Source organism: Bos indicus, chromosome 15, assembly GCF_029378745.1.
Source record: "Bos indicus isolate NIAB-ARS_2022 breed Sahiwal x Tharparkar chromosome 15, NIAB-ARS_B.indTharparkar_mat_pri_1.0, whole genome shotgun sequence".
Lineage (NCBI taxonomy): Eukaryota > Metazoa > Chordata > Mammalia > Artiodactyla > Bovidae > Bos > Bos indicus.
The window spans coordinates 28,296,304-28,320,027 of NC_091774.1; the positions used below are offsets into that span (position 1 = coordinate 28,296,304).

At 46.7% G+C, this 23,724-nt stretch overlaps 2 protein-coding genes across 4 annotated transcripts in view; one reads left to right on the top strand and one right to left on the bottom strand.

Moving 5' to 3' along the window:
* PCSK7 (proprotein convertase subtilisin/kexin type 7) overlaps positions 1-9,751 on the bottom strand; it is a 29,438-nt gene extending 19,687 nt beyond the window's left edge. Inside the window, exons 1-8 of the mRNA XM_019974988.2 lie at positions 9,608-9,751; positions 7,748-7,869; positions 6,794-7,273; positions 5,608-5,742; positions 4,623-4,788; positions 3,154-3,244; positions 2,232-2,286; positions 1,669-1,807 (exon numbers count right to left, since the gene is read on the bottom strand). Coding sequence (XP_019830547.2) covers positions 1,669-1,807; positions 2,232-2,286; positions 3,154-3,244; positions 4,623-4,788; positions 5,608-5,742; positions 6,794-7,261 — 1,054 coding nt within the window. The 5' untranslated portion in view covers positions 7,262-7,273; positions 7,748-7,869; positions 9,608-9,751. The remainder of the gene's footprint in view (positions 1-1,668; positions 1,808-2,231; positions 2,287-3,153; positions 3,245-4,622; positions 4,789-5,607; positions 5,743-6,793; positions 7,274-7,747; positions 7,870-9,607) is intronic.
* Positions 9,752-10,219: 468 nt separating this feature from the next.
* Positions 10,220-23,724, top strand: part of RNF214 (ring finger protein 214) — a 51,037-nt gene continuing 37,532 nt past the window's right edge. Inside the window, exons 1-6 of one of the 3 annotated variants that reach the window (XM_019974801.2) lie at positions 10,220-10,355; positions 11,946-12,061; positions 14,322-14,832; positions 15,547-15,606; positions 18,851-18,991; positions 22,043-22,182. In XM_019974801.2, the coding sequence (XP_019830360.2) occupies positions 11,949-12,061; positions 14,322-14,832; positions 15,547-15,606; positions 18,851-18,991; positions 22,043-22,182 (965 nt within the window). In that variant the 5' untranslated portion in view covers positions 10,220-10,355; positions 11,946-11,948. Of the gene's footprint in view, positions 10,404-11,945; positions 12,062-14,321; positions 14,833-15,546; positions 15,607-18,850; positions 18,992-22,042; positions 22,183-23,724 lie in introns of all 3 variants that reach the window. The other 2 variants (XM_019974803.2, XM_019974802.2) reach the window with 2 other exon arrangements.

Sequence of the window (23,724 nt, forward strand, 5' to 3'; positions counted from 1 at the left end):
ACACACCCAGATATACGGCCCCTTACCCGAGTGACACACACACACACACAGTCCCTTCAGCTCAAGTGACACACACACACACCCAGACACATGGTCCCCTCACCCTTGAGTGACACACACCCAGACACACGGTCCCTTCACCCTGAGTAACACACACCCAGACACACGGTCCCTTCACCCCTGAGTAACACACACCCAGACACATGGTCCCTTCACCCTGAGTAACATACACCCAGATACACGGTCCCTTCACCCCTGACACACATCCAGACACATGGTCCCTTCACCCCTGAGTGACACGCACCCAGACACACAGTCTCTTCACCCTGAGTAACACACACCCAGACACACGGTCCCTTCACCCCTGAGTGATACACACCCAGACACATGGTCCCTTCATGCTTGAGTGACAAATACCCAGATACATAGTCCCCTCACCCCTGAGTGACACATACCCCGACACATGGTCCCTTTACCCCTGAGTAACACACACCCAGACACACGGTCCCTTCACTCCTGAGTGACACACACCCAGACACATGGTCCCTTCACCCCTGAGTGACACACACCCAGACACATGGTCCCTTCACCCTGAGTAACACACACCCAGACACACGGTCCCTTCACCCCTGAGTAACACACACCCAGACACACGGTCCCTTCACCCCTGAGTAACACACACCCAGATACATGGTCCCTTCACCCCTGAGTGACACACATACACACAGTCCCTTCAGCTCGAGTGACACACACACATATCCAGATACATGGTCCCCTCACCCTTGAGTGACATGCACCCAGACACACGGTCCCTTCACCCCCGAGTAACACACACCCAGATACATGGTCCCCTCACCCCTGAGTGACACACACATATACAGTCCCATCAGCTTGAGTGACACACACACACACACATCCAGATACATGGTCCCGGCACCCCTGAGTGACACACACATACACACACTGACATACTTGGTCCCCTCACACACACATCCAAACACATGGTTCCTTTACTCTTGAGTGACACACACATATACACACTGAGATACATGGTCCCCTCACCCCTGACACATACACACATACACACACATATCCAGATATATGGTCCCTTCACCCGAGTGACACACACTGAGATACACGGTCTCTTCACCTTTGACACGTACACACACCCCCCGGTATACAGTCCCTTTATCCCTGAGTGACACACACACAAACAACCAGATATAGTCCCTTCACCCCTGAGTGACATACCACACACTCACTGAGATACATGGTCCCCTCACCCCTGACACACACCCAGATATACAGTCCCTTCACCCCTGACACACACACACACACACACTGAGATACATGGTCCCCTCACCTCTGACACACACACACACACACTCAGATATACAGTCCCTTTACCCCTGAGTCACACACACACACACACACACACACACACACACACACACACACACACACACCCGGATACACAGTCTCTTCACCCCTGAGTGACACACCACACACACACACTGAGATACATGGTCCGGTCACCTCTAAGTGACACACACACCCCCAGATACAAGTCTCCTCACTGCTGAGTCTCTCTTTCTCTCCCTCTCTCTCTCTCACACACACACACACAACGTGAGCACCCGTGCGCTGTGGGACCACTGGGCCCCCTACCTATGGTGACAGTGTAGATGGAGTTGGCATAGCCATCGTAGTTGCAGTTGTCGTTGTGCTGGCCCCCATTGCCACTGGCCACCACAAAGATGCTCCCAAAGCCCTGGCGGCCAGCGATCACCCCGTGCTGCAAGGCAGCCTGAGGAGCAAAACACCCAGGTCAGCTGAGGAACTCACAGGAAGACCCCACCTACCACGCCACTCGCCCTCCTGTCCCCTTCTAGAAGGAAAACAAAAAACCTCAAGGGCATTGGACAAGGGAGAAAGAGACTTAAAGATGGACTTAAGAGGGTTAGGGGGCTATTAGTGGAACAACTGCTTGATGGATGTGCTCTGCTTATCAGAGAAGGTGGGCCAGAAATGCGGAGCTGAGCACAAAATCAGAGCAAAGCACTGCTCCATTCTAAGAATGTCCCCCTCACCCCTTCACCCCAGGGCAGGAGTGCTGTTCCCAAAGGAGTGGTCGGGGCTACAAGGCAGGTCTGGGGGAGGGCGGGAGCACTTCCGGGAATGGGATGACGAGGGTGAACTTGGTCCCCAAGGTCTCCACGGTTCCCAGCTACCTTGCCCAGCTGGTGGGGTCCATCCACTGTCTTCCCGTCATCGTCTGGTCCCCAGCTGTGGAGAGACACCCAGTGGGAAGAGCCAGGGCCAGGCCGTGGCTGCCCACCCAGCCCAGCCTCGGCGGGCCATCCCTCTGCCCCACGCTTCCCCTCCTCCCAAGGGCTCCAGCCCAGGACTCGCGTGATGAAAGGACGTAAGAGTCCAGCCCTCACTCCAAAGTGGAAAACAGAAGGACGTGCTAATGTTCTTGTCCTTGGAAACTTTCCGAGTTCAGGACTACTCTAACCTGCTCCTAAAAACCCCTTCTCAGGTCCCCAGGGAGTACAGAGTGGTGGAAAGGGATGAGAGGCCACCCCTTCCCCACCAAAGAAGCTAATTCTAGGCCTGATGGCAGAGCACCTGCGAAGGAAGTAGACAACCTGTGTAAGGTGTCTAGGAGTTCTCGGTCCTTTCTCTACATGTGGAGGACGTTGTGTATCTACAGGAGATACTGGCTGGGGAAGAACAGGCTGCCATCGATGCGGCGCCAGCAACCCAACCTCAGCTCCTGCTTATCAGCCACCCCCTTCCTGCCAGATCCACAACCTGGAGCTGCCCCTGGGTGGGGGCAGAGGGGCTTTGCACTGGGTATTCAGCCCAGTTGTGGTAGGACAGGAATCCTAAATTTCTTCCAGAGCATTACGAGTTTATTAAATAAACTCAAGGCGGGATGGAACACTTCTTGTGTGGCAACCTGATCACTGGGGTGACTTGGGGCTTAAGATGGAGAATCCAGAAGCTGGGGGTCTGGAGAAATGAGGGCAGTGGACTTACAGGTTGTACCCCATGGGAGAGCCCCCCACACACCGCTGTTCTCTGGTGGGGGCTTCGCCCGGTGCCCCCGCCTCTGGACCCTTCACCTTGCTCCTGGCTGCACCTCACCTGCAGCTGTAGATGTCGTTGATCTGGTAGTGTTTATTGAACGCCACAGCCTCCATGCTGTCTGTCAGGGGTCCATCCAGTACCCGGATACCTAGGCAGTGTAGGCCATACCAGCTCCTCAGTAATGCTGGTCTCCTAGATGGGGAGCCGGGTGGTTGTGGGGGCCCCCTGTGGAGACTTAACTTTTCTAAGCGCTCTCGGATCTTTTGAATCTTTATATCACGTGCATGTACCTGGCCAGAAATATTTTCTAATGTAATGCTAAATCTTAGACTTTACGGATCCTGGGGTCTGGTGGGCAGAGGCATAGGCTAGAAGGTAGGGAATCCAAAGTTCCCTTTTTTCATGCATCCTCTATCTCATAAAACACTGCAGCGATGCCTGACACAGATGGTATTCAACAGATGGTTCTCAGCCCATTGGTCCTCCCACGGTCTAGTCTCACCTTCTAAGACGGGGCAGGTCACATCCTGGTGGAGCTCTCAGAAGGGACCTGGGCTCCCTCCCTCTGTAGTCTCATTTACAGAGAGGGCTGCTGTCCCCTGCTGGACTATAGGAGGAATGCAGCCACTCTGTTCCAGCCTCGTAAATGCAGGCTCCAAGCGTTTATGAGAAATCACCAGGAAGGCGTCTGCATCCATTCCCTTCACCCTCTGCCTTGATGGACAAAGACCGAGAGGCCAAGGGGCCATAGAACCACCCCAGTATGGGCCAAGGCCACTCAGCTCTCTTGAAGGGATTGGAAGCAGACAGTGACCATCAGCAGGGGCGGGAGCTAGAGAGCTGGGAGAAGGGAGAGGGGCCTCCACAGACACACGGGATCAAGAAAGAAGGGGAGATGAGGAGGCCATTGGTAAACCATGAAAATACAATATCATGGATAAGTAAAAGGAGCTATCATTACAATGAGCTGAGCACTGATGGGGCATAACCATGATCAGGAAAAGGGAAGTGGGGTCTGAGCAGGTGGCCTTTTACCTCCATCTCTCATCCAGCTCATTTCCACGTTCTTAGCTGTTTTATATAGTCGTGCGTGCTCAGTCGTGTCCGACTCTTTGTGACCCCACGGACCATGCTAGGGTCCTCTGTCCATGGAATTTTCTAGGCAAAAATACTGGAGTGGGTTGCCATTTTCTACTCCAGGGGATCTTCCTGATCCAGGGATTAAACCCACATCTCTTGTGTCTCCTACATTGATTGACAAGCGAATTCTTTACCACTGAGCCACCTGGGAAGCCCTTTTTGAAGTGGGGTTTGCTGCTAAAAACATGTTAGAAACACCAAAGCACTGAGAAAAAATCAATGAGCCGATCTGTCCTGCAGACACCTATTTATAAGTGTACCCTTTGCTTTCTGCTGTGTGTTGAAGGGGAAATAAAGTCGTGTTGGAATTCAAGGAGGAGGGACAAAGGATGAAGACAGCAGTCACAGCAGGGCCGGGGGGTGTACTGAGGCTGGACTGGAGGTACCTGCTATGCGGCTCCCGAACGCTACTCCCACCGCACAGAAGCTGTTGTTGGGCACGGCAGCAATCTCGCCTGCGCACCGCGTGCCGTGGTGGTTGCCATTCTCCAAGTCCGGGTGGGGCATGGGGTCAGGGTCATTAGAGTTGAGGTCATAGCTGCCCTCAGGGCTCTGAAACATGGCAGGGGAGGAGGGGGGAGATGTCGTCACTCACTGGTTCCAACCGGTCAGCTCTTGGAGCTCAGGGAGAGAGAACTGGGGGTTTGGGGCTCTGAGCCAACACTGCGGGCCCATCTCTGCCAGCCACACAGACGGCAGAAGGACAGGACACCTAGGGCAAAGCTGAGAAGTGCTGCGTGCTGTGCTGTGCTGTGCCAAGTTGCTTCAGTCGTGCCCGACTCTTTGCGACCCCATGGACTGTGGCCAGCCAGGTTCCTCTGTCCATGGGATTCTCCAGGCAAGAATACTGGAGGAGTTTGCCATTTCCTTCTCCAGGGGATCTTCCTGACCTGGGGACTGAACTTGAGTCTGTTGGGCCTCCTGCATTGGCAGGCAGGCTCTTTAGCGCCAGAAGTGCTATAGCTCTAGGCAAACTTCTCTCTTGGCCAATATTATAGAAATATGCCCAGGAGCTGCTTCCATGGTAAGCCTGGGATAAAAGAGGCTTCCGGCTACTTAAAGGGCAGGCTTTATAGAGGGGGAGGCACTGGGACTTGAGTGGAGAGGGAATTTGCCTAGGGCTACTCCTTATTTCCCAGGGCAGGGAGTGGCAGCAGGATCCAGGAAGTATCTCTCTGCTGAGCTGGAGCCTGTGATCTAGCTGCCAGGCACAAGGCTGCCTGGGGGAGAGGAGCAGATGAAGAGCAGCATCCTACCTCCGAGGCCCTTCCCTCTGGCCCAGTGAGAGGTCACTGGGAAAGGGAACAGGCCTGAGGCAACATCAAGAATCAGGTAAGGCCAGGGGGCGGGACTGACTCCAGGGCCACTCACGTAGTTGGGGGCGATGTCCTGGATGGTGTGCTCCACGCCGTCGTCCACGACCACCACGGTCACCCCGCGCCCGGTGACATTGCGCTCCCAGACACCCGTCACATTGATGTCCCTGCCGGGGCTCCGCCGGTTATTCTGGGGGAGAGACGGGGTCAGGAACTGCTCTCTGAGCCTTGGGAGTCCAGTGATGCACAGCACAGCTCATAGGGAGACAAGTATAGCGAGCAGCCCCTTCGCGCCCTTGGCCTCTGTCAGGGGGCCAGAGAGAGGGATGGACAAACAGGGGTAGGTGGGGACGGAGCCAAGGAGGGAACCTGTGAGAGCTCTGCCACAGCCCAGGTGTCCAGGAAAGCTTGGCATCACTCATGGGCAACAAGGGTGAAAGTGACTAGGGTTAAGGGCTGGGTATTAATATGCCGTATGATATACACTGGGGCTTCCCAGGTGGCACTAGTGGTAAAGAACCCACCTGCCAATGCAGGAGACATAAGAGGCACAGGTTCAATCCCTAGGTTGGGAAGATCCCCTGGAGGAGGGCATGGCAACCCACTCCAGTATTCTTGCCTGCAGAATCCCATGGACAGAGGAGCCTGGTGGCTACAGTCCATGGGGTCACAGAGTAGGACGTGAGTGAAGCGACTTAGTATCCACTGCACGCATGATATACATCATATTAACATTGTATAGTATAACATTACTAGCTAACCCCTGCACAGGCATGATATACATTATATTAACATTGTATAACATAACATTACTAGCTAACCCCACACAGGCATGATATACATTACATTCACATTGTATAATATAATGTTACTAGCTAACTCTTGTAAAGTGTTTCCCATGTGTCCAGCACACATACATTAGTTCACTTAACTGTAACCATTGCCCTCTCCATTAACAGAGAGGTTAAACAGTGCGCCCAAAGGCACAGGCTAGTCAGTGGCAGGCAGCCCAGGCGGCCTGGCCCCAGCACCCGCGCCGGGCACTGCAGTCCTCTGGCTCTCTGAGAGTGAGCACAGAGCACGTGGAGCCCGAGGATGAAGCCTATCATCGAAGCCCACGGAAACGTCTCCTCAAGCAAAGGATGGGAGGCCCCTGAAGAGTTAACACAGACAAATGCCCACAAGCACCGGGTACCCCTGCCCTAGCTGTCTGAAGCTGGAATCGGCAGGGCTGGACTCACCAGGTGCCACTGCTGCGGGTACTTGGGGTCATTGAAGTGGACGCCACGCTTGGTCCGCTTGAGCAGCCTCTGTTCTGAGTGCCAGCGCACAGCTTCGTGCCTGGCCAGCACGGCCTCCACCTGCTGCCGGATGGCCTTGACCTGCCGGGCCTGGCGATGCCCTGCTGGCTGGACCAAGAGGTAGTGCCCCTGGAGCTCCCCGATGCGCCCTGCGTTCATCAGCCCCGTCGCCTGGGCCAGAGCATCTGCCCGCCGTTCCAGCGACTCCTCTGCTCCCTCGCCTTCCGGACCATCCAGACGCACTGCCCAGCTTAGCCCCCTGGGGCCCTGGGCCCTGGGCCCACCTGCCCCCACCAGGCCCATAACCCAGGGAAGCAGTAGGAAGAGCCCAGCTAACTCCAGCCAGAGGCCCGTGGGCAGGCCCAGGGGGGCATCTGAGTGTGGCACTTTCTGCCTCCCTTTCGGCATCAGAGCAGTAGGCTGCGGACAAAGAGAAGGACATCAGAGGTAAGACAGCTGATAACAGCAGGACTCTCAGGGGGCGACCAAGCACCAAGGTACCATACCCGGAGACTCCTAACCCATGCCTTTTAAATCGTTAAACGTGTGATCTTCTCTTTTCATTCACATTGATCTCTGACCAACAGGGATAAGCCCCTGGAGGGAGTGGGGGGCCAGAAGTAAGCCTAGTGGGTCCCTCAATGGCATGATTGTCACGAAACAATCAAGCAGGAGGTCCAGGTGCTAACAGGTACCACACTGCTCTTCCCCACTGTTGCCATCTTGAGCGCAGAAGTCGTATCGCTCCTGCCAATTCCTGGCAGCTCCATGATTGTTCTTTAGAAGAGACCCTCCTCCCTTCTTCAGAGGGGACAGAAATCTTTCCCCAGCTGACTTCTCAGACCCATCCGTGGTCTTGAGGGCTAACTTCCCACAGTGGGGCCCCATTCCCACCTGGACTCAGAGTGAGGCTGAGCTCCTGGTCTGGTTAACCACCTCACGCTCATTTTGTGCAAATGGAGAAAAGGCATTCCTTCCGCTGTGAGTAGCGGTGACTCCCAGCACAGACTGCAGACCTGTACACCCCAAGAAAACAAGAAATGGTGTCCTCCCAAACCCAGTGGAGCAAGCAGAGGCTAGCCAGGAACCCTGGGATCTGTGACCAAAGAAACTGCTAATGATCACTTGCAGGAATCTCAAATAGGTCACAGACTGGAACCAAAGTGGTATAGTAAGGCCAGATGGGTACAAAACCCAGAAACCCTACTTCTCATCCTAAACATCAGGCCATCCTCTTCTTTTTTTTTCCTAGATGCTGAGAGGAGGGCTTGAACTCTTACTCAAAACTTCTCTTGAAAAAGTAGATAGGGGACTTGCCTCCTGGTCCACTGGCTAAGACTCTGTGCTCCCAATGCAGAGGGCCTGGGTTCGATCCCTGGTCAGGGAACTGATTCCACAAGCAGCAACTAAAGATCCGGCATGCCACAGCTAAGACCCGGTGCAGCCAAAATAAATAATAGACAACTAAATATTTTTTTAAAAAAAGAACAAAAAAGTAGGTAGGACTGCTTCTTTAGAAGTCTGGGTGGTAGCTCATTTCCTGGTTTCTGTACCTGTGAAGGACGCCAGGGGAAATAAGAGTAGGAGGAGGCGGGGGGGAAAATGGGGAAAAGTTCAGAATGCAAACAAAACTGAACAGGAATAAGAGGCAAGTGGGTGGGGTGGGGATTGGAAAGCACCACTGCAGGGCTTCCCTTAGTCACTAGCTCAGCAAGTTGTCTGTGAAGTGTTCTAAACCTGGGACTGCCACCCATGGCTTGACAGAAGGGCCAAATTAGTGGGCAAATGTGGGGACAGGGACAGGTGACTGGGCCGTGGGACAAGTGTGTCCCTACTGGTGGCTGAGCTCCTTCAGAAGCATCTGCTTTCTAGTGGGCTGGGGGGCAGGGGGTCACCTTGAGGCAGGGCTTAGTACCCGCACACATACCCAAGTGGATCAGTCTGAAAATATGGGTATTGTACACAAGTCTCTTTGGAAAGGGAGAAGGGAACCTCCGCCACCTAACATTTCCTTCCCCAGATCCACATATCTCCTTCTCTCTTAGGTTCCCAGGAAAATACCTCCCTGCCCGATGGCACCCTACACTGTCCCAAGACACTCAGGTGTCCTTCCCAATCTGCAGGCCTTACTGAAGCAAAAGAAAATTCTTGTGAGATAAGTTGATAGCGACCCAACTGAGCAAGGCTCCTTCCGTCTCAGAGGAGCCCACAGATTTCAGGAAGACAGGAGAAACCTGACCACCACATCCTCCAGTCCTTCTGGCAGGGCAGGACTTGACCCCGCAGCTCACCTCCACCCTCGGCTTTTGGGAAAGAAACCTTAGCTATCATCTGAAAGCAGATCTCAACTTCGCCCCAACTAACTAGGCGTGTCTCTACAGCTCTTAGGTGCCAAGGAGGGCAGCCCGAGTCCAAGATTCCTGTTCCCAAGAGGCTGTCTTCCTCCTCCTCCTCTTGGGAAGCTCGCAACCTCTACAACCTGTTCCTAGAAATCAGGCTGCCTGCCAGAGGTCAGTTTCATCGACCGCTGGCCTCCAATGCCCGGTGCAAAGGGCCCCCTTCTCCTCAGAGGACCCGCACGATCTTGGAATCCTGGACGCCGTGGCCCCTTCTCCCTGGGCTCGCGCACGCGGGGAATGAAGGCACCCTCTGGGCAGCTCGCTCATTCTCAGACAGCGGCAGCAGCCGCCCCCACCCCCAGTTCTAGAGCACCCGGACTTCCAATGCCCCGCCCCCACCGAGTTCCCAACTCACCGGCCCGGCCGCCGCCGCCGCCCGCCTGCGGAAACTCGCGGCTCCGCGGGAGCCCGAGAAGCCGGTGACAGCAGCATCACTTCCGCCCGGCGGCGCAGCCAATCAGCGGCGAGCCCCCGGCCGGGCCGAGAGAGCGGCCAGGAGCCGCCGGCGACGTTGTGGGGGCGCCGGGGGCGGGGCGGCTTCTCCGGGCGTCCTCCGCTGAGGAAGCAGCGTGTGCGGCGGCTGGCCCACCGCCCCGCGTCCTCGGGGCACCTGCAGAAGCTACCCTCTCCATAAGGCCGGTCCTCTCCCTCATGGCGTCCTCTGGACAAGGCATCTCGGTTGAGACCTTTAAAACAACACTTGTTCCTCTTCTCTCTCTGACCGCCATGACCCTGACTCTGGCCTGATAACCTTCCTAGAGAGGGGTTCTCCCTCCGCCAGGTCTCAAGTCCTTCTCGCGGTCGCCATCTCTCAAGTCCCTGCGCCCGGGCGGAATCCACTAGCATCTTAGCGCAAGGGACGGTTTCCGCCAAGTCCGTGTCCCCCCGGTCCCCAACCCTCGGCCCCGACCGCGCCGACTCCGGCCGCCAGGGGGCGCCATCTGCGGCGGCGCGGGTGCCACCGCGGCCTCTCCTCTCCGGGGCCGAGCCTCGCCCCCCGCCGCTCGTGCCGCCGGAAGTGGGAGGTGTCGCGCGCGCGGGCCGGCGCTCGACCCCTCCCCCCCAGGTTCGACCGCCCCCTCCCCCCCGCTCCGCCCGCTCAGGTGCGTCCCGTCCCTCCCCCGTTCGCTCCCGGGGGCGCGACGCGGGAGGTGTGTGCGGGGCGGGCGCGCGGGCGAGGGGCTGCGGTGCGAGGGGCGGGGGTCGAGGCTGCGGGGGGGGTGGGGTGTGTGTGGAGGGAGTTGCGGGGACGGGCATGGGGGTCCCGGCCTAGAAGTGGGACGCGGGGTTGGCAGCCTGACCGGGGGGCCGAGGGCAAGGTGCGAAGGGGGCTCTGGCCGGAGGGATCGGCCGGTAGGGCCAGCCCCGCTGTGGAGGGCGGCCAGGACCACTCGGCGTCGCTTCCCCCCATTGTCCCTTTCGCGACCGTCCCCGGATCTCCCCCGCTGACCCGTCGCTCTCGGCTTCGCCGTCTGATCGCCGCCGGGTTGCGGTGCGAGGCTCCCCTTGGCCTCTTCGACCTAACGCCCCCCGCCCCGGCCGCAGCCTCCTACCAGATGTCCCCGTCCCCCTCCCCTCTGCGGCTCTCAGCCACCGAGTTGCACATAGGACCCGTGACCTGTGGTTTTGTTGACCGGGCGCCGGGAACCCCCGGCCCGGGCTCCGATGGGGCAGGACATTTTGCACCTGTGAGAACAGTAATGGCGATCTGGGGCCCGTTTTTCTCCTGGAACCCTCGTATGATGGGGAAAACTGAGGCACAGGGGGACGATAGCCTGGGACTTAAGTGTTGACACAGGCCAGCCTCCATGCCTGCCCTATGCTTTCTTCGCGGGTCAGGGATGTACCTGGGATGCTATTAAAATAAAAACGAGATTTAAGCTAACCTTATGTTACACTCCCTCCTCCCATATTCTTTTTTATCTTTTCACCATAGAAGGCCATGAATTTGTCCTGCAACATAAAGGATGACCTTTTGATCTAAAAAAGGCCCCTGTCCCACTTCCCTTACTTGGATTACTGTTTTTCATCTTCTCATTTTCATGCTGGAGTAACTGAGATTCTCATACTCTTTTGCACCTCCAGTAACTGAAGAGTGTACTTTCCGCAGTCAGTGGTTGTCAAACTTTTCCCATCTGTGGGGAACACAGAGTAAAAGATACTTGGATTGCCCAATTAAATAACTATTTTTTCTCTCCCACAAGAATACTTCCAGAAAACGTATATTAATGGAGAATGCTTTTAATGTGACAGGCATAAAATGATTTTAAAACATAAGATACCATTGATATTAGGCCCCAAATCACATCTTTTGTAAATGATATTAAGCAAGGTAGGTATGTGGATCATTTGGAGGATTCTCACAGTCTGTGAGACTGCATTTCTCCTAAACTGAAAAAGCTTTGCACAGGCATATATAGTGTTGTTTACACACACACATATATGTGTGTGTAATATATGTAATGATATATATAATGATGTTTGAGGATTGATGTCCCTTGGGGCCTATTGCATGCCATGGCTCTTTTTATATCCTGTTGAGGAATACTCTGAAGTATTTTCTCCTGGAGCCCAGCTTTTTCTTTGTGTTTCTTTCCTGATATGATTCTGCTGTATGGACATTCTGATGGGGAAAGATACATTTGTTTTGAAGTCTTGGAACTTGTAGCTGTAATTTGTTTCTGAATGTGCAGAGCATGATGGCAGCATCTGAGGTAGCTGGCGTGGTGGCCACTGCTCCCAATCCTCCGGAATCCTCTTCTAGTGTCTGTGCTTCCAAACCAGATGAAGGTCCCCCAGATGGTCTAAGGTAACGTGTGGACTCCTGACTGGGTAGATTTCGTTTGGGTGAGGGGCTTTGGAGATGGACTTCTTACAGAAGTGTAGTTGGTCTTTCCCCTTTTTGGCTCTAGAGGCATTGCCCTCGATGAAGCTTTTTTAAAAGTAGGGACTGTCTGATCTATATTTGTATATTTGGTACCCCTCATAGTATCCAACACTCAGCAGGCATGCTAATTGTTTGTTGAGTAAATAGAATACAGCTGGTCAAACTTATTTGAAAATGCAAATATTTCCCAACTTCTCCTACATGGACTGTTTATTTAACTATATGTTTATATATTGTACCTGTATATTGTGTGTGTATATATATATATACACACACACACACTTAGTATATATGTATGCTTTGTATATGTATATGTACATGGATCTACATTTGTATTATAGATAAATAGATAGCTTTGTTAGTATGACTTACTACTTCATGTGTGTAGTTTGCCTTCCAACTAAACTCTTTGAAGACTGGAATTATGGTTAACCAGCCTTGGCATTTTATAGTGATTAAACCATTGTTATGTATAATGTTGTACTAGGTTGGCTACCTCAACACTTTTGTACAGTACATAGGACCTAATGCAATAGATAACAGTGTCCTAGCAGCTCTGTATGTGTTAATACATTTAATTCTCCTAACAATCCCAGGAGGTAGGTGTTAATACTATTATTCCCATTAACAGGTGAGAAAACTAAGACAGAGAGACGTTAGTAACTTGCCCAAGGTTACCATGCTGTGTTGGAGTCAGGATTTAAACTCAGGCTTGTCTGACTCCAGTGTACTTAATAAATAGCTATTTAAATGAAGAAGAGAGGTTTGTTAGTGGATAATGGGGACAGGAGTTAAGTAAAACCTCACCATAAACTCGCATCTTCATTTTATAAATAGTGCACTTCCCTGGTGGTCCAGTGGTTAATAAGACTCTGCCCTTCCAATGCAGGGGGCATGGTTTCAATCCCTCGTCCCACATGCTGCATGGTGCAGCTTAAAAAAAAAAAAAAAAAAAAACAGGCACATACTACTAGTAATAATAATAGCAGCTAAGGTTTATTGAGTGTTTACTGTATGCCAGAACTAAACACTGCAGATGCTTTATCTCATGTAATCCTCACAATAATCCCTATTAGGTAGGTAATATTATTTCTGTTTTGCAAATGGAGTTAAATAACTTGCCCAGAGTTAAACCACTAGTAAATAGCAGTCAGGATTCACGCCTAGTTACTGTGTCTGTCCAAATTTATAATTTGTGTCCCCGTAGCCTGCTTGATCCCAGCGAGGAGTCAGCAAAGAGCGTTTATAAAGATTTTCATTTTACAAGATGTTCTCTGTTGTTTTATTTTGAACAGTAGGTACTATTTTGTTGTTGTGTTTGTTTGTTTTTGAATTTTCTAGAACAGTAGGTACTTGAGGAAAGAAAGGCATAATGACCTAAAGCCTCAGTCAGTGCTGGTTTGGAGTCCTTAAGGGTATCGGCGGACAGAATCAGTTTTAATTTTTCTAATGGCAAAAGAATTTAATGCATATATAGTCATTATTATTGGGTGAAAGAGTTGTGAACGTTGGATGTCCTTATAAATAGATTTTGAAGATCTCTCTTAAAAACAGTATGTTAATGGTTGTGGCAATCATAAAAACAGTTTTTCCAGTGTTATACATGTGTCATCTGGGATAAAATTTCTACTGGCAGCTTCAATTTTGGATTCAAAATTGTCTGTACTTCAGGCAACATGAAGTAGTGATGCTGTGCTCTAGAAAGCGGTTGAAGAACCTAAAAAGTGGTTCTGGTCAAAGATCTGTCTAGGGAATTTGAGTGTGAATTATTTTTGTGAAACGAGAGTAGAATTCCAAATTAATATTTTATTTATTAAAAATATTATGTGTAACAAAAGTAGTACATGTACTTAAATGAAATAGTATAACAGTAGGCTATTTCATCTGCATTCCCCCAAATTATTAAATTTGACACCCCCCAATTTCTGGGTCCCCAGAGTCATTCATGTGTGATTATTTATTGTGGACTGTCTCCAGAACCCAGATTCTTCACCACTGTGCTATACTCTGTGTGTGTGTGATCAAAATTACTGAATGGAAGCTAAGTTCCTTTTCATCCTGATAATTTGGAGGGGCTTGTATAGGCCAGTCTTATTCTTCTAGTGGTTGTATTAAAAGTCTTATATGTTTCAGCCTCTTTAAGACTGGATGAAGAGTGAAACTTTATCTTCTGTTTTCATAGCCCCAAAGACCCTGCACAGAAGCATAAGAACTCGCCTCTGTCGAGTGTAAGTAACCAAACGATAACCAAGGAGAATAACAGAAATGCCCATTTGGAACACCCAGAGCAGAATCCTGGCTCATCAGCAGGTGACACTTCAGCAGCGCACCGGGCGGTTTTAGGAGAAAACTTGATAGCCACGGCCCTTGGTCTGTCTGGCGGTGGGTCCCAGTCTGATCTGAAGGATGTGGCCAGCACGGCAGGAGAGGAGGGGGACACGTGCCTCCAGGAGAGCCTCCACCCCGCCACTCGGTCTCTTAAGGCAGGGTGCCATACAAAGCAGCTTGCCTCCGGGAATTGTCCTGAAGAGAAGGCCCCACAAGCCTCCATCCTAAAGGAAGGGAGCAGGGACCCAGGCTTGGAGTTCCCACCTGTGGTGCCTCCAGCAAATGGGGTTGAAGGAGTCAGAGTGGATCAGGATGATGATCAGGATAGCTCTTCCCTGAAGCTTTCTCAGAACATTGCTGTCCAGGTCAAGTATCAAGTTTCTACTACTAACATGGAATTCGGGCTTTTAATTTAATTTTTTTTTTTTTTTTGGAGGGCAGGAGATAATTCTTCCTAGTTGGTGGAGAACTGCTCTGTCTCTCTCTCTCTTTTTTTTTTACTGGCAACTCTCATACTACTCTCATATGGTGCTCTGTGATAACTTCATTCTGTTGTTACTGATGTTCCATAAGTAACAGCCAGTATCTATCATGGCGACTAGGAACTTCATGACCTACATACAATCGCTTGCACTGAGTAACTGATGAGCGTAGGTCATTAGCATTCTTATTTCTCATCTTCGCACTTGCAGGAGGAATCCTTGTTTATTCTCTGACCTACATCTTAAGAAGTACAATGTCTCCTGCCTTCTAGTGACTGATATGCTTTATCATAGAAAGAAGAATGGGCACAATAAGTTGTAGGAGGCCAAAATTCTTGTTTCAGCCTTGGGGTTGTCTTTGCATCAGTTGTTGGGTCTCGTTCAGGTTATTTTGTGGGATAAGTGCTTAATGTAGCATGGATGTCAGAGGGCATTTGCCAGAGCTACAGTTCTCTTGCTGTGAAGCTGATAAGGAGAAAGAACAAAAAGTTAATTTCTCTGTTACTTGTGACAGATTTCTCAGTGAAAGGGCTATATAATTCTGCCTTTTAAAATGTCTCTGAACAGTTCTGAATGTAATTGTTTCTTTCTTTATAGACTGACTTTAAGACAACTGATTCAGAGGTAAACACAGATCAAGATATTGAAAAGAATCTGGTGAGTAGTTAAACTGTCATTGTTGGTATATGAAACTGTTAACGCGGAAGATCTAGAGTCACATCATCTCAATTGGAAAAGGCGCAGGAATCTCCTTTATAAAATCCCTGACAGATGATCAGCTAACTTCTGCTTGATTACTTCCAGAGATGGGACGCTTACTACTCATAAAGCAACATACGCATTTAGAAAATAGCTCTTACTGTTAGATCTTATTATGGGATGAGAACAGAACCACTAAAGCTTCTTGTTATAGTTCTCTCCTGAGCTACATAGAGTAAATCTAAAATGTTTTACTTGTTAGCTCCCAATATAGTCAAAGTGTTTTTTTTTTTTTTTTTTTAATGCCTTTTCCTCCTACCTTTCAGGTCTGAACCTTTCCAGGTGAAATGTCCCCAGATGTTTTTAATACTCTTCTTTTCTTCATATATTTTTCAGCTTTTCATCATCCTGACTTCTTTTCCACCTCGACAGGTTCCATCTTCTCAATGTTTCTTTTAAAATGTGATCCTGAGAGCTAATGCACAGACAGTATAATTACTCCACAACACAATGGGACCCTTGTTCTCTCTCTCATTCGAGACACCATTTCTTAAGCTGACAGCAGTTTGTTTTGGCCATCTCATCACACCGTTGAGCTTGCACTCAAACTTCATCATGTCTTTTTCTCATGTATTGTTTAGTTGTGTCTTCTTATTTTATTCCTAGGTAATTGGTTTTTAAACCTTAGAGAGCTTCACATTTATTTTTGTTAAAGTGGTCCCCTTGATCTGTCCCTGGCATTTTGTGGCAAAAACTTCTACCTTGTATGTGTGGGAATATCTGGGCGTATATTTTTAAAAGGAAGGATAATGTGCAGAAAGGCACCCTTGGTTCAGGAAGAGGTCTTTAGGATAAGATATGTTAGTTGAGTGGAAATAAGGAGGAAAACCAGTTAATATTTTGTTGTTTGTTTGTCTTTGAATTTTCTAGAACAGTAGGTACTATTGAGAAAAGAGTATATAAGAGGAAATAAAGAAGATATTTGGCACAAGTCAAAGAAATTGAGGGGCAGATGGAAAGAAGTCAGTTATTGGAGTGTGTTAACCACATGAGGCCAATAAAAACTTTTAAATAGAGAGAGCAACTCAGGAGTTATTTATAACAGGCAAGTAAAAAGATACCAGAGATGAGAGACCTGATGGCCATGTGCAAGCTGAGAATGAGGCTAGAAGAGAACCTCCAAGGGGAGGAGGAGAAGTTGTCTTTTCTTGAGCACTTACTCTAGGCACTTTACATGTAGTATTTATTTGGCCCCCACAGTTGTAAGGTGGAGTTGGGATATCCCGACTGTATAGCAATTGAAGAGGCCAACTTAAGAAGTTGCAGATAAGCTTTACATCAGTCAGAAAAGGGTAGAGACTGGCAAGCCATTGGACTGAAAGAGGCCCAGGGTTGTGGTCTCTTTGGCTGTGTTTTTATAGGTGGTGATGTGGGCCAGATGCTTTATAAAAGGCAGTGAAACTAGTCAGGTATTAAGCTGGATGGCGATGCAGGAACTTTGCTCTTGTTTTATTTGCTACCCTTTTCATGCACTTGCAGTAATTGCCCACTGCCTGCATTTCAAATTGGGCCTCTGGGCTCTCAGAACCAATTAGCCACCAGTGAAACAAAGCAGCAGTGTGTAACCCTTTGGCTTGGAGAAGAACTGGATCAAGTAGTTTCCTCTACACCTCTAAGTCATCAATTTGCACGTACTAATAGTGTGTCCTTGAAACTTCTTTCTGTGAAGACTTGAGTTCTTTTTGTCCCCATCCTGTGTTATATATAAAGATGCATTATGGACAAAAAAGTTTCCATAAGAAAGTAAAGAGAGAAGAAAAGAAAAGAGTGCTCGTATTTACTAGTTTCATCAGTTGGTTCTTAACATTTTTTTTTCAACCTTTTCTTGGGTTAAGATCTTTCAGAATCTTTTGAAAACTTTGAATTCTCCTCTCAAAAAATTTTGTACACACCTATCCATAGGCCTCAGGTTCGGAAAACCTTTAAAGTTATGATGCTAAGGAGTCATCTGTTTAGGGAGCCTTAGTCACATTTCAGCACCTGGACTAAGGGCTAGCTTATCCCAAAGCTAAAATCCCATCTTGAAAGCTTCTGATTTGTTTTGGTTTTTGTCATAGGGTGATAAGTTTCCCCTCATTCACTTCTTTTTCTTTTTTTCCCCATTCACTTCTAAAACCTTTCTTTTCTTTGAAAATAGTTATCGTCTAGTGAATGAATTCAGTTTAATGCTCTAAGTTTTACATGGGCTGCTGCTGCTGCTAAGTTGCTTCAGTCGTGTTTGACTCTTAGCGACCCCATGGACTGCAGCCTACCAGGCTCCTCCGCCCATGGGATTTTTCAGGCAAGAGTACATGGGCTACCTTGTACCAAATGTGTTTAAATTGACCCTCTAAGTTTTAGTGTTCCTTTGAAAGCTAACCATTACTTTTCTTGATTTACTAATGTCAGGGAGGCAGAGCTGAACTGTGGCCCTTAAAAGCTTTACTTCTGCTCCTACTTTATGTGAGAACTTGCCAATTTGCCCGATCTGAATCGCAGGTCACCCAGAGCACTGGTGGGTTTGTTAGTTTTTAGTGCTGATGACCAGTAAGGAATCCAGTTTCTGGATGCATTTTGAGTAAATGATCTGTTCTTTGTTTTTGCTCATTCTTCTTCTTAATAGATGATAAAATACCTTATTCCTCTTATACCCTAGAGCAGAGAAGTAGTTTATATAAGAATCAGTTAGTAGAGCTCTTAGGCTTTCTAGGTGAGCTGGGCTCTTTTGTAACTGCTCCCCTCTGCTGTTGTAGTGTGAAAGCAGCCAGTAAACCGTCGAGTATGGCTACGTTCCTGGAAAACATTTACTTAAAAAATCCGACGATGGCTGGATTTGGCTCATAGGCCACGGTTGCCACCCACATCTTAGTGCAGTGTTGTACAGCAGAGTTTCCTTTCACGATGGAAGTGTTCTCTATGTGTGCTGTCTAGTATAGTAGCCACTACTCAAGCGCTAGGAGTGTGGCAAGGTGACTGAAGAACCGGATGTTTACATTTTCTTATTCTAATTACTTTAAATTTACTTACCAGACAGCATGGCTAGTAGCTCCAATACTGGACCCTGCAGCCTAAGAGCTGTGCTTCATGCCTTGAACAAGCCTACGGTGAATGTTTCTTGCAGTTAAATTGAGGAATTCAACTGCTTTTCTGTTGTTACCCATAGGATAAAATGATGACAGAGAGAACCCTGTTGAAGGAGCGTTACCAGGAGGTCTTGGACAAGCAGAGGCAAGTGGAGAATCAGCTCCAAGTGCAATTAAAGCAACTTCAGCAAAGGAGAGAAGAAGAAATGAAGAATCACCAGGTATCCTGCTTATATTAAAATTGGCAACAAGTAAAGCTATAGTCCCTAATTCGACTTTGTTTTCAAATTAATAGAAATAAAAAAGCAGTGTGTGTGTGTGTGTGTGTGTGTGTGTTTCAGTCTTGTCTGACTCTGCTACCCCATGTACTGTCCCCGCCAGGCTTCTCTGTCCATGGAATTCTCTGGGGAAGAATACTTGGGTAGGTTGCCATTCCTTTCCTTCTCCAGGGGATCTTTCCAACCCAGGGAACAAATCCAGGTCTCTTACACTGCAGGAAGATTCTTTACCATCTGAGCCACTAGGGAAGCCCTAGTGAGGCTAGTTTAAAATGACCTAAAACATACTCCCGTGTCCTTTGACTAAAGGATAACAATGTATTTGAATTAAAAATTAAAACAGTCCCTAGGAACAAAAGATGGAGTAAACAGATTTTATTGCACAGGTGAGCTGTAGACAGCATCACAAATCACCTCCCCGAAAGGCAATCTGCAAGTAACTTTTTAATGGTTATCATAGAATTTTAAGTATAAACAAGAACTTTGAGGGCATCTTATCCAAATTCTCACTCCTATTTTAGTTCAGAATATATTTATTTAATATATTTTGTTGATGTAATTGATTGCCTACCTGGAAAGTCATTTGATTAGATTCCTGTCTCATACTGTATTTAAAAATAAAATCCTAAGTGGATTAAAAATATACATAGAAAACTGAAAAAAAAAATTTTAAGTTAGAAGAAAATTTAGGAGAATATGTATGTACCTTGAGTTGCAAGAGGTCCTCTTAATCCAGGCAGAAAACCCAGAAGATTTTTAAAAATTAATTTAATTATATATAATTAAAATTTTTGATATGGCAAAGATACAGAAAACAGTCAAAAGATCAATATTAGACTGAGAGAAAATATTTCTAGCAGATCTGACGAAGGGTTTAAGATCCAAGACACTTTGATTCCTACAAATTCATAGTAAAAGCCAAATAGTCTAAAGCAACACCAGGAAAGGTTATTGTATTACTTTTCTATTGTAATAGTTTCCTATTGCTACTGTAGCAGATTGTCATGAATTTAGAGCTTAAAACAACACATTTATTATATCAGTTCTATAGGTTAGAAGCCCAGCATGGGTGTCACTGGGCTAAAGTCAAGGTATTGGGATGGCGGCCTTCCTTTCTTGGGACTCCAGGGGAGAAGACATTTCCTTGCCTTCCTGGCTTCTAGAGGCTGCTTGCATTCCTTGACCTGTGACCCTTTCTCCCTCTTCACAGTCAGCAATGTTGCATTTCTGTAACCATTCTTCCCTAATCACATCTTCCTCTGCTCAGGACAGGGAAAGTTTCTCTACTTCTAAAGACCTATTTGTGATTAGATTGGACCCACCCAGGTAATCCAGGATTCTCTCTCTATCTTTTTGTTAAGGAAGGTAACAAAGGTTCCAAGGGGTAGAACATGGACATTTTTGTGAGCCAGGGGCTATTATTTTGCCTACAATTATAAACAGTAATTCACAGAAGAGGAAAAGCAAATGGGGAATAAATATATGAAAATAAACTCAGCCTTACTGTTGTTGATTCATTCATACAACAAATATTTTTGAGTTCCCAATTTAGTCCCTGAAGATTTAGTGGTAAACAAAACATAGTCTTTGCCTTCATTGGATGTTTATTCCAGTTGGAGGAGACAGACGGTGAAAACAGGAAAAGAATAGGAGGCGGTAAAATGTTCATTAAAATTATTAGATACCCTTCCTCCCTCTTTCTCATGAGAGGGCAAAACAAAATAAGCTGTCAAGGGTAAGAAAAAATAAACTCTTTTTAGACATTGGTAGGAGTGTGAATTGTTATCAATTTTTTTTTTTTTTAGAAAAGATACTGGGAATTGTCAGTTAAATTTTAAAATGTGTATATACCTTGACCTAGACTCTTCATTATTAGAAGTCTACTCAACAGAAATAAAAGGTTTTTATGTGAAAGTATAGACATAGAATGTTTATTGTAGTACTGTTTGTAGTACAAGAAAACTGGAATAAACCTGATGGACGCTTTTAATAGAGTGGCTAAATTGGCTAAATACATGTGTCATGTTGTGTTATGCAGCTGTTTTTTAGTTTTGTCTATATTTGCTGTAAGTATGTTCATGTCAGGTAAACAAAGCAAGATGCAGAATAATGTATATAAAAGCACCTCATTATAAAAAAACAGAAAAGCAAAGAAATATGTATATAAGTACATGTGTTGGTGTGAGGATGGATAAAGTTGTGAAAGCATAGTACAAAACACTTTAACACATTGATTACTTTATGGGTGGAATTGGTGTGAATTAGAGATGACTTTGGCCACCTGATACAAACAGCTGATTCACTAGAAAAGACCTTGATTCTGGGCAAGATTGAAGGCAGGAGGAGAAAGGGATGACAGACGACAAGATGGTTGAATGGCATCACTGATTCAATGGACATGAGTTTGAGCAAGCTCTGGGAGATGATGAAGGACAGAGAAGCCTGGCATGCTGCAGTCCATGGGGTCTCAGAGTCAGACACAACTGAGCGACTGAATAAGAGATGACTTAAATTTATCACTTTTTAATTGTTTGACTTATTATACATGTAGTCAGATAATTTAAAAAGATCAGATAATCCCTACACATAATAAAGTAGAACCATAACAAAACAAAGCAAGACCATATTTGTTGGAAGAAACAAACTCCCACCCTGTGCAAGAATGCCTTTCTCAGCAGTCTTGACAGGTGTTCATTCAGCCTTTATTTGAGCACCAGTAATGGGGAGATTATTGCTTCACAAGGCAGTAAATTCCATTTTTGAACAGTTGTGATTGTTAGAAATTCTTTCTCCTGTTGAATTGATATCTGCATTATTACTTACTCCCTTATATCTAAGTACTGGCTTTTGGGACTACTCATGAACTAGATTCCTTTAGTTCATTTTAAATTCTCTGAAGTCAGTGTTAATTTGTGATAGTTGAAAGTAACCTTCAGACCAAAAGAACTAATTCATTTCCTTCTTTGTGTGTGACTATAATTGTGTGGGACTCAGGAGATATTAAAGGCTATCCAAGATGTAACAATAAAGCGAGAAGAAACGAAGAAGAAAATAGAGAAAGAAAAGAAGGAGTTTCTGCAGAAGGAGCAGGATCTAAAAGCTGAAATTGAGAAGCTTTGTGAGAAGGGCAGAAGGTAAATGATGCTGTTAAGAAATAAAAACGCTCTGTGAATGTGTGTTTGTATATAAGAGGCTAGTTCTGTTTGTGTTTCTAGTTCCTTTTCTTTCAGTCTTAATTTTTATTTGAAAAACAAGTGCCCAAATTAATATCCTATAGTAATTTTAGCTTTTTCATCAACCTGTGTTAAACTTAACAAAAAGTGTCTCAGGAATTCATTAATACATTGATATGATAGTAGTGAATTGCTTGGTCCCAGGTATGATCAAGATTTTGGTATAAATCTAGCACCTGTTTCACTTCCTTAACTGATACTTTACAGTTTAGAAGATGAGACTACTTTGATTTGTATTTATGTTCAATACCAAAAGCAGATTTCAAAAGTAGCTTGTAAGCTGTTTGGAAAGCTATTTAATGAATCTGTGTCCTTTTCAGGGTACTGCAGTATGACTAAGGTGGCATAAAGTTTGGTCATAGTTTCAAATTTCCAAGTTTCTTCTTGTGACCTGTTTGGAAATCAAAATAGCTGTGAATACTGTGATTTTACTTAAATTCTACTAAAATGTGTTTTTTATTTATCAAGAAATCTTGGCTTGCTAATGTGTCAGATAGCTAAGTGGAAAATAGCAGGTTCATTTGCCAAATCTTTTTTCAAGTATGTGAGATGGTAACTATGAAAGAACATTTTGGAATACCTGGGGAAATTTGAGTTTGGACTACATATTAGGTAATACTGTATCAGTGGTAAATATTTTGGGTGATTATGGTATGTGATTACATAGAAGGATCTTATTCTTCAGAGATACTTGCTGAAGTTTTAAGGGTTAAGTGTCATGATGTCTGTAACTTTCAGATAGTTCAGAGAGGGGTAAAGTAAATGTGGCAAAAAGTGTAACAGCTGGTGGATCCAGATGAAGGGCATATATTTATTTATTTTTAGGACATATGTTTATTGTATTCTTCTATTAACTTTTATGTTTGTTTGAAATTTTCAGAGAAAAAGTTGCAGGGTAGATACAGGGAGGAATTAGTCAGGCAGTGAGTAAGGAAAAGGACATTGCAGGCAGGGGACCTACAGAGGAGAGAGAATAACAACTGAGGTTAAGTGGAGAGGAGTGAGGCTAGTGGAGAAGTCAGAAATCAGATCACAAAGGCTTACATACTTTGTTAAGGGGTTTGAGATTTTCCCCTGATAGTGAGAGACACTGAAGAATTTGAATTACTGGATAGGAAATTAGGATAATTTCTGATTGATATTATATAAAAATGAATTTACTTAATAGAAATCTGCTAAGTGCTTTGTACTATTTGAAGGTAGTCACTGTTTTATTAATATAACTATAATTTTTTAAGAAAGACAGCATGAATTGACAAAAAAGTAAAGGACCAAATATTCAGTTTAGTCATAAATTTGATTTTTCTCCTTGACACCTGGCTGCCTTACAGTGATGTCTTGCTTTTGAGGGGACACTTTCTAGTTCCCAGCTTCAAGATTATTGCTGGTATATTAGAAAGGGGAGGCTGCCAAGCTAGGTCTTTTCTAGGGCTAAACTTCTTT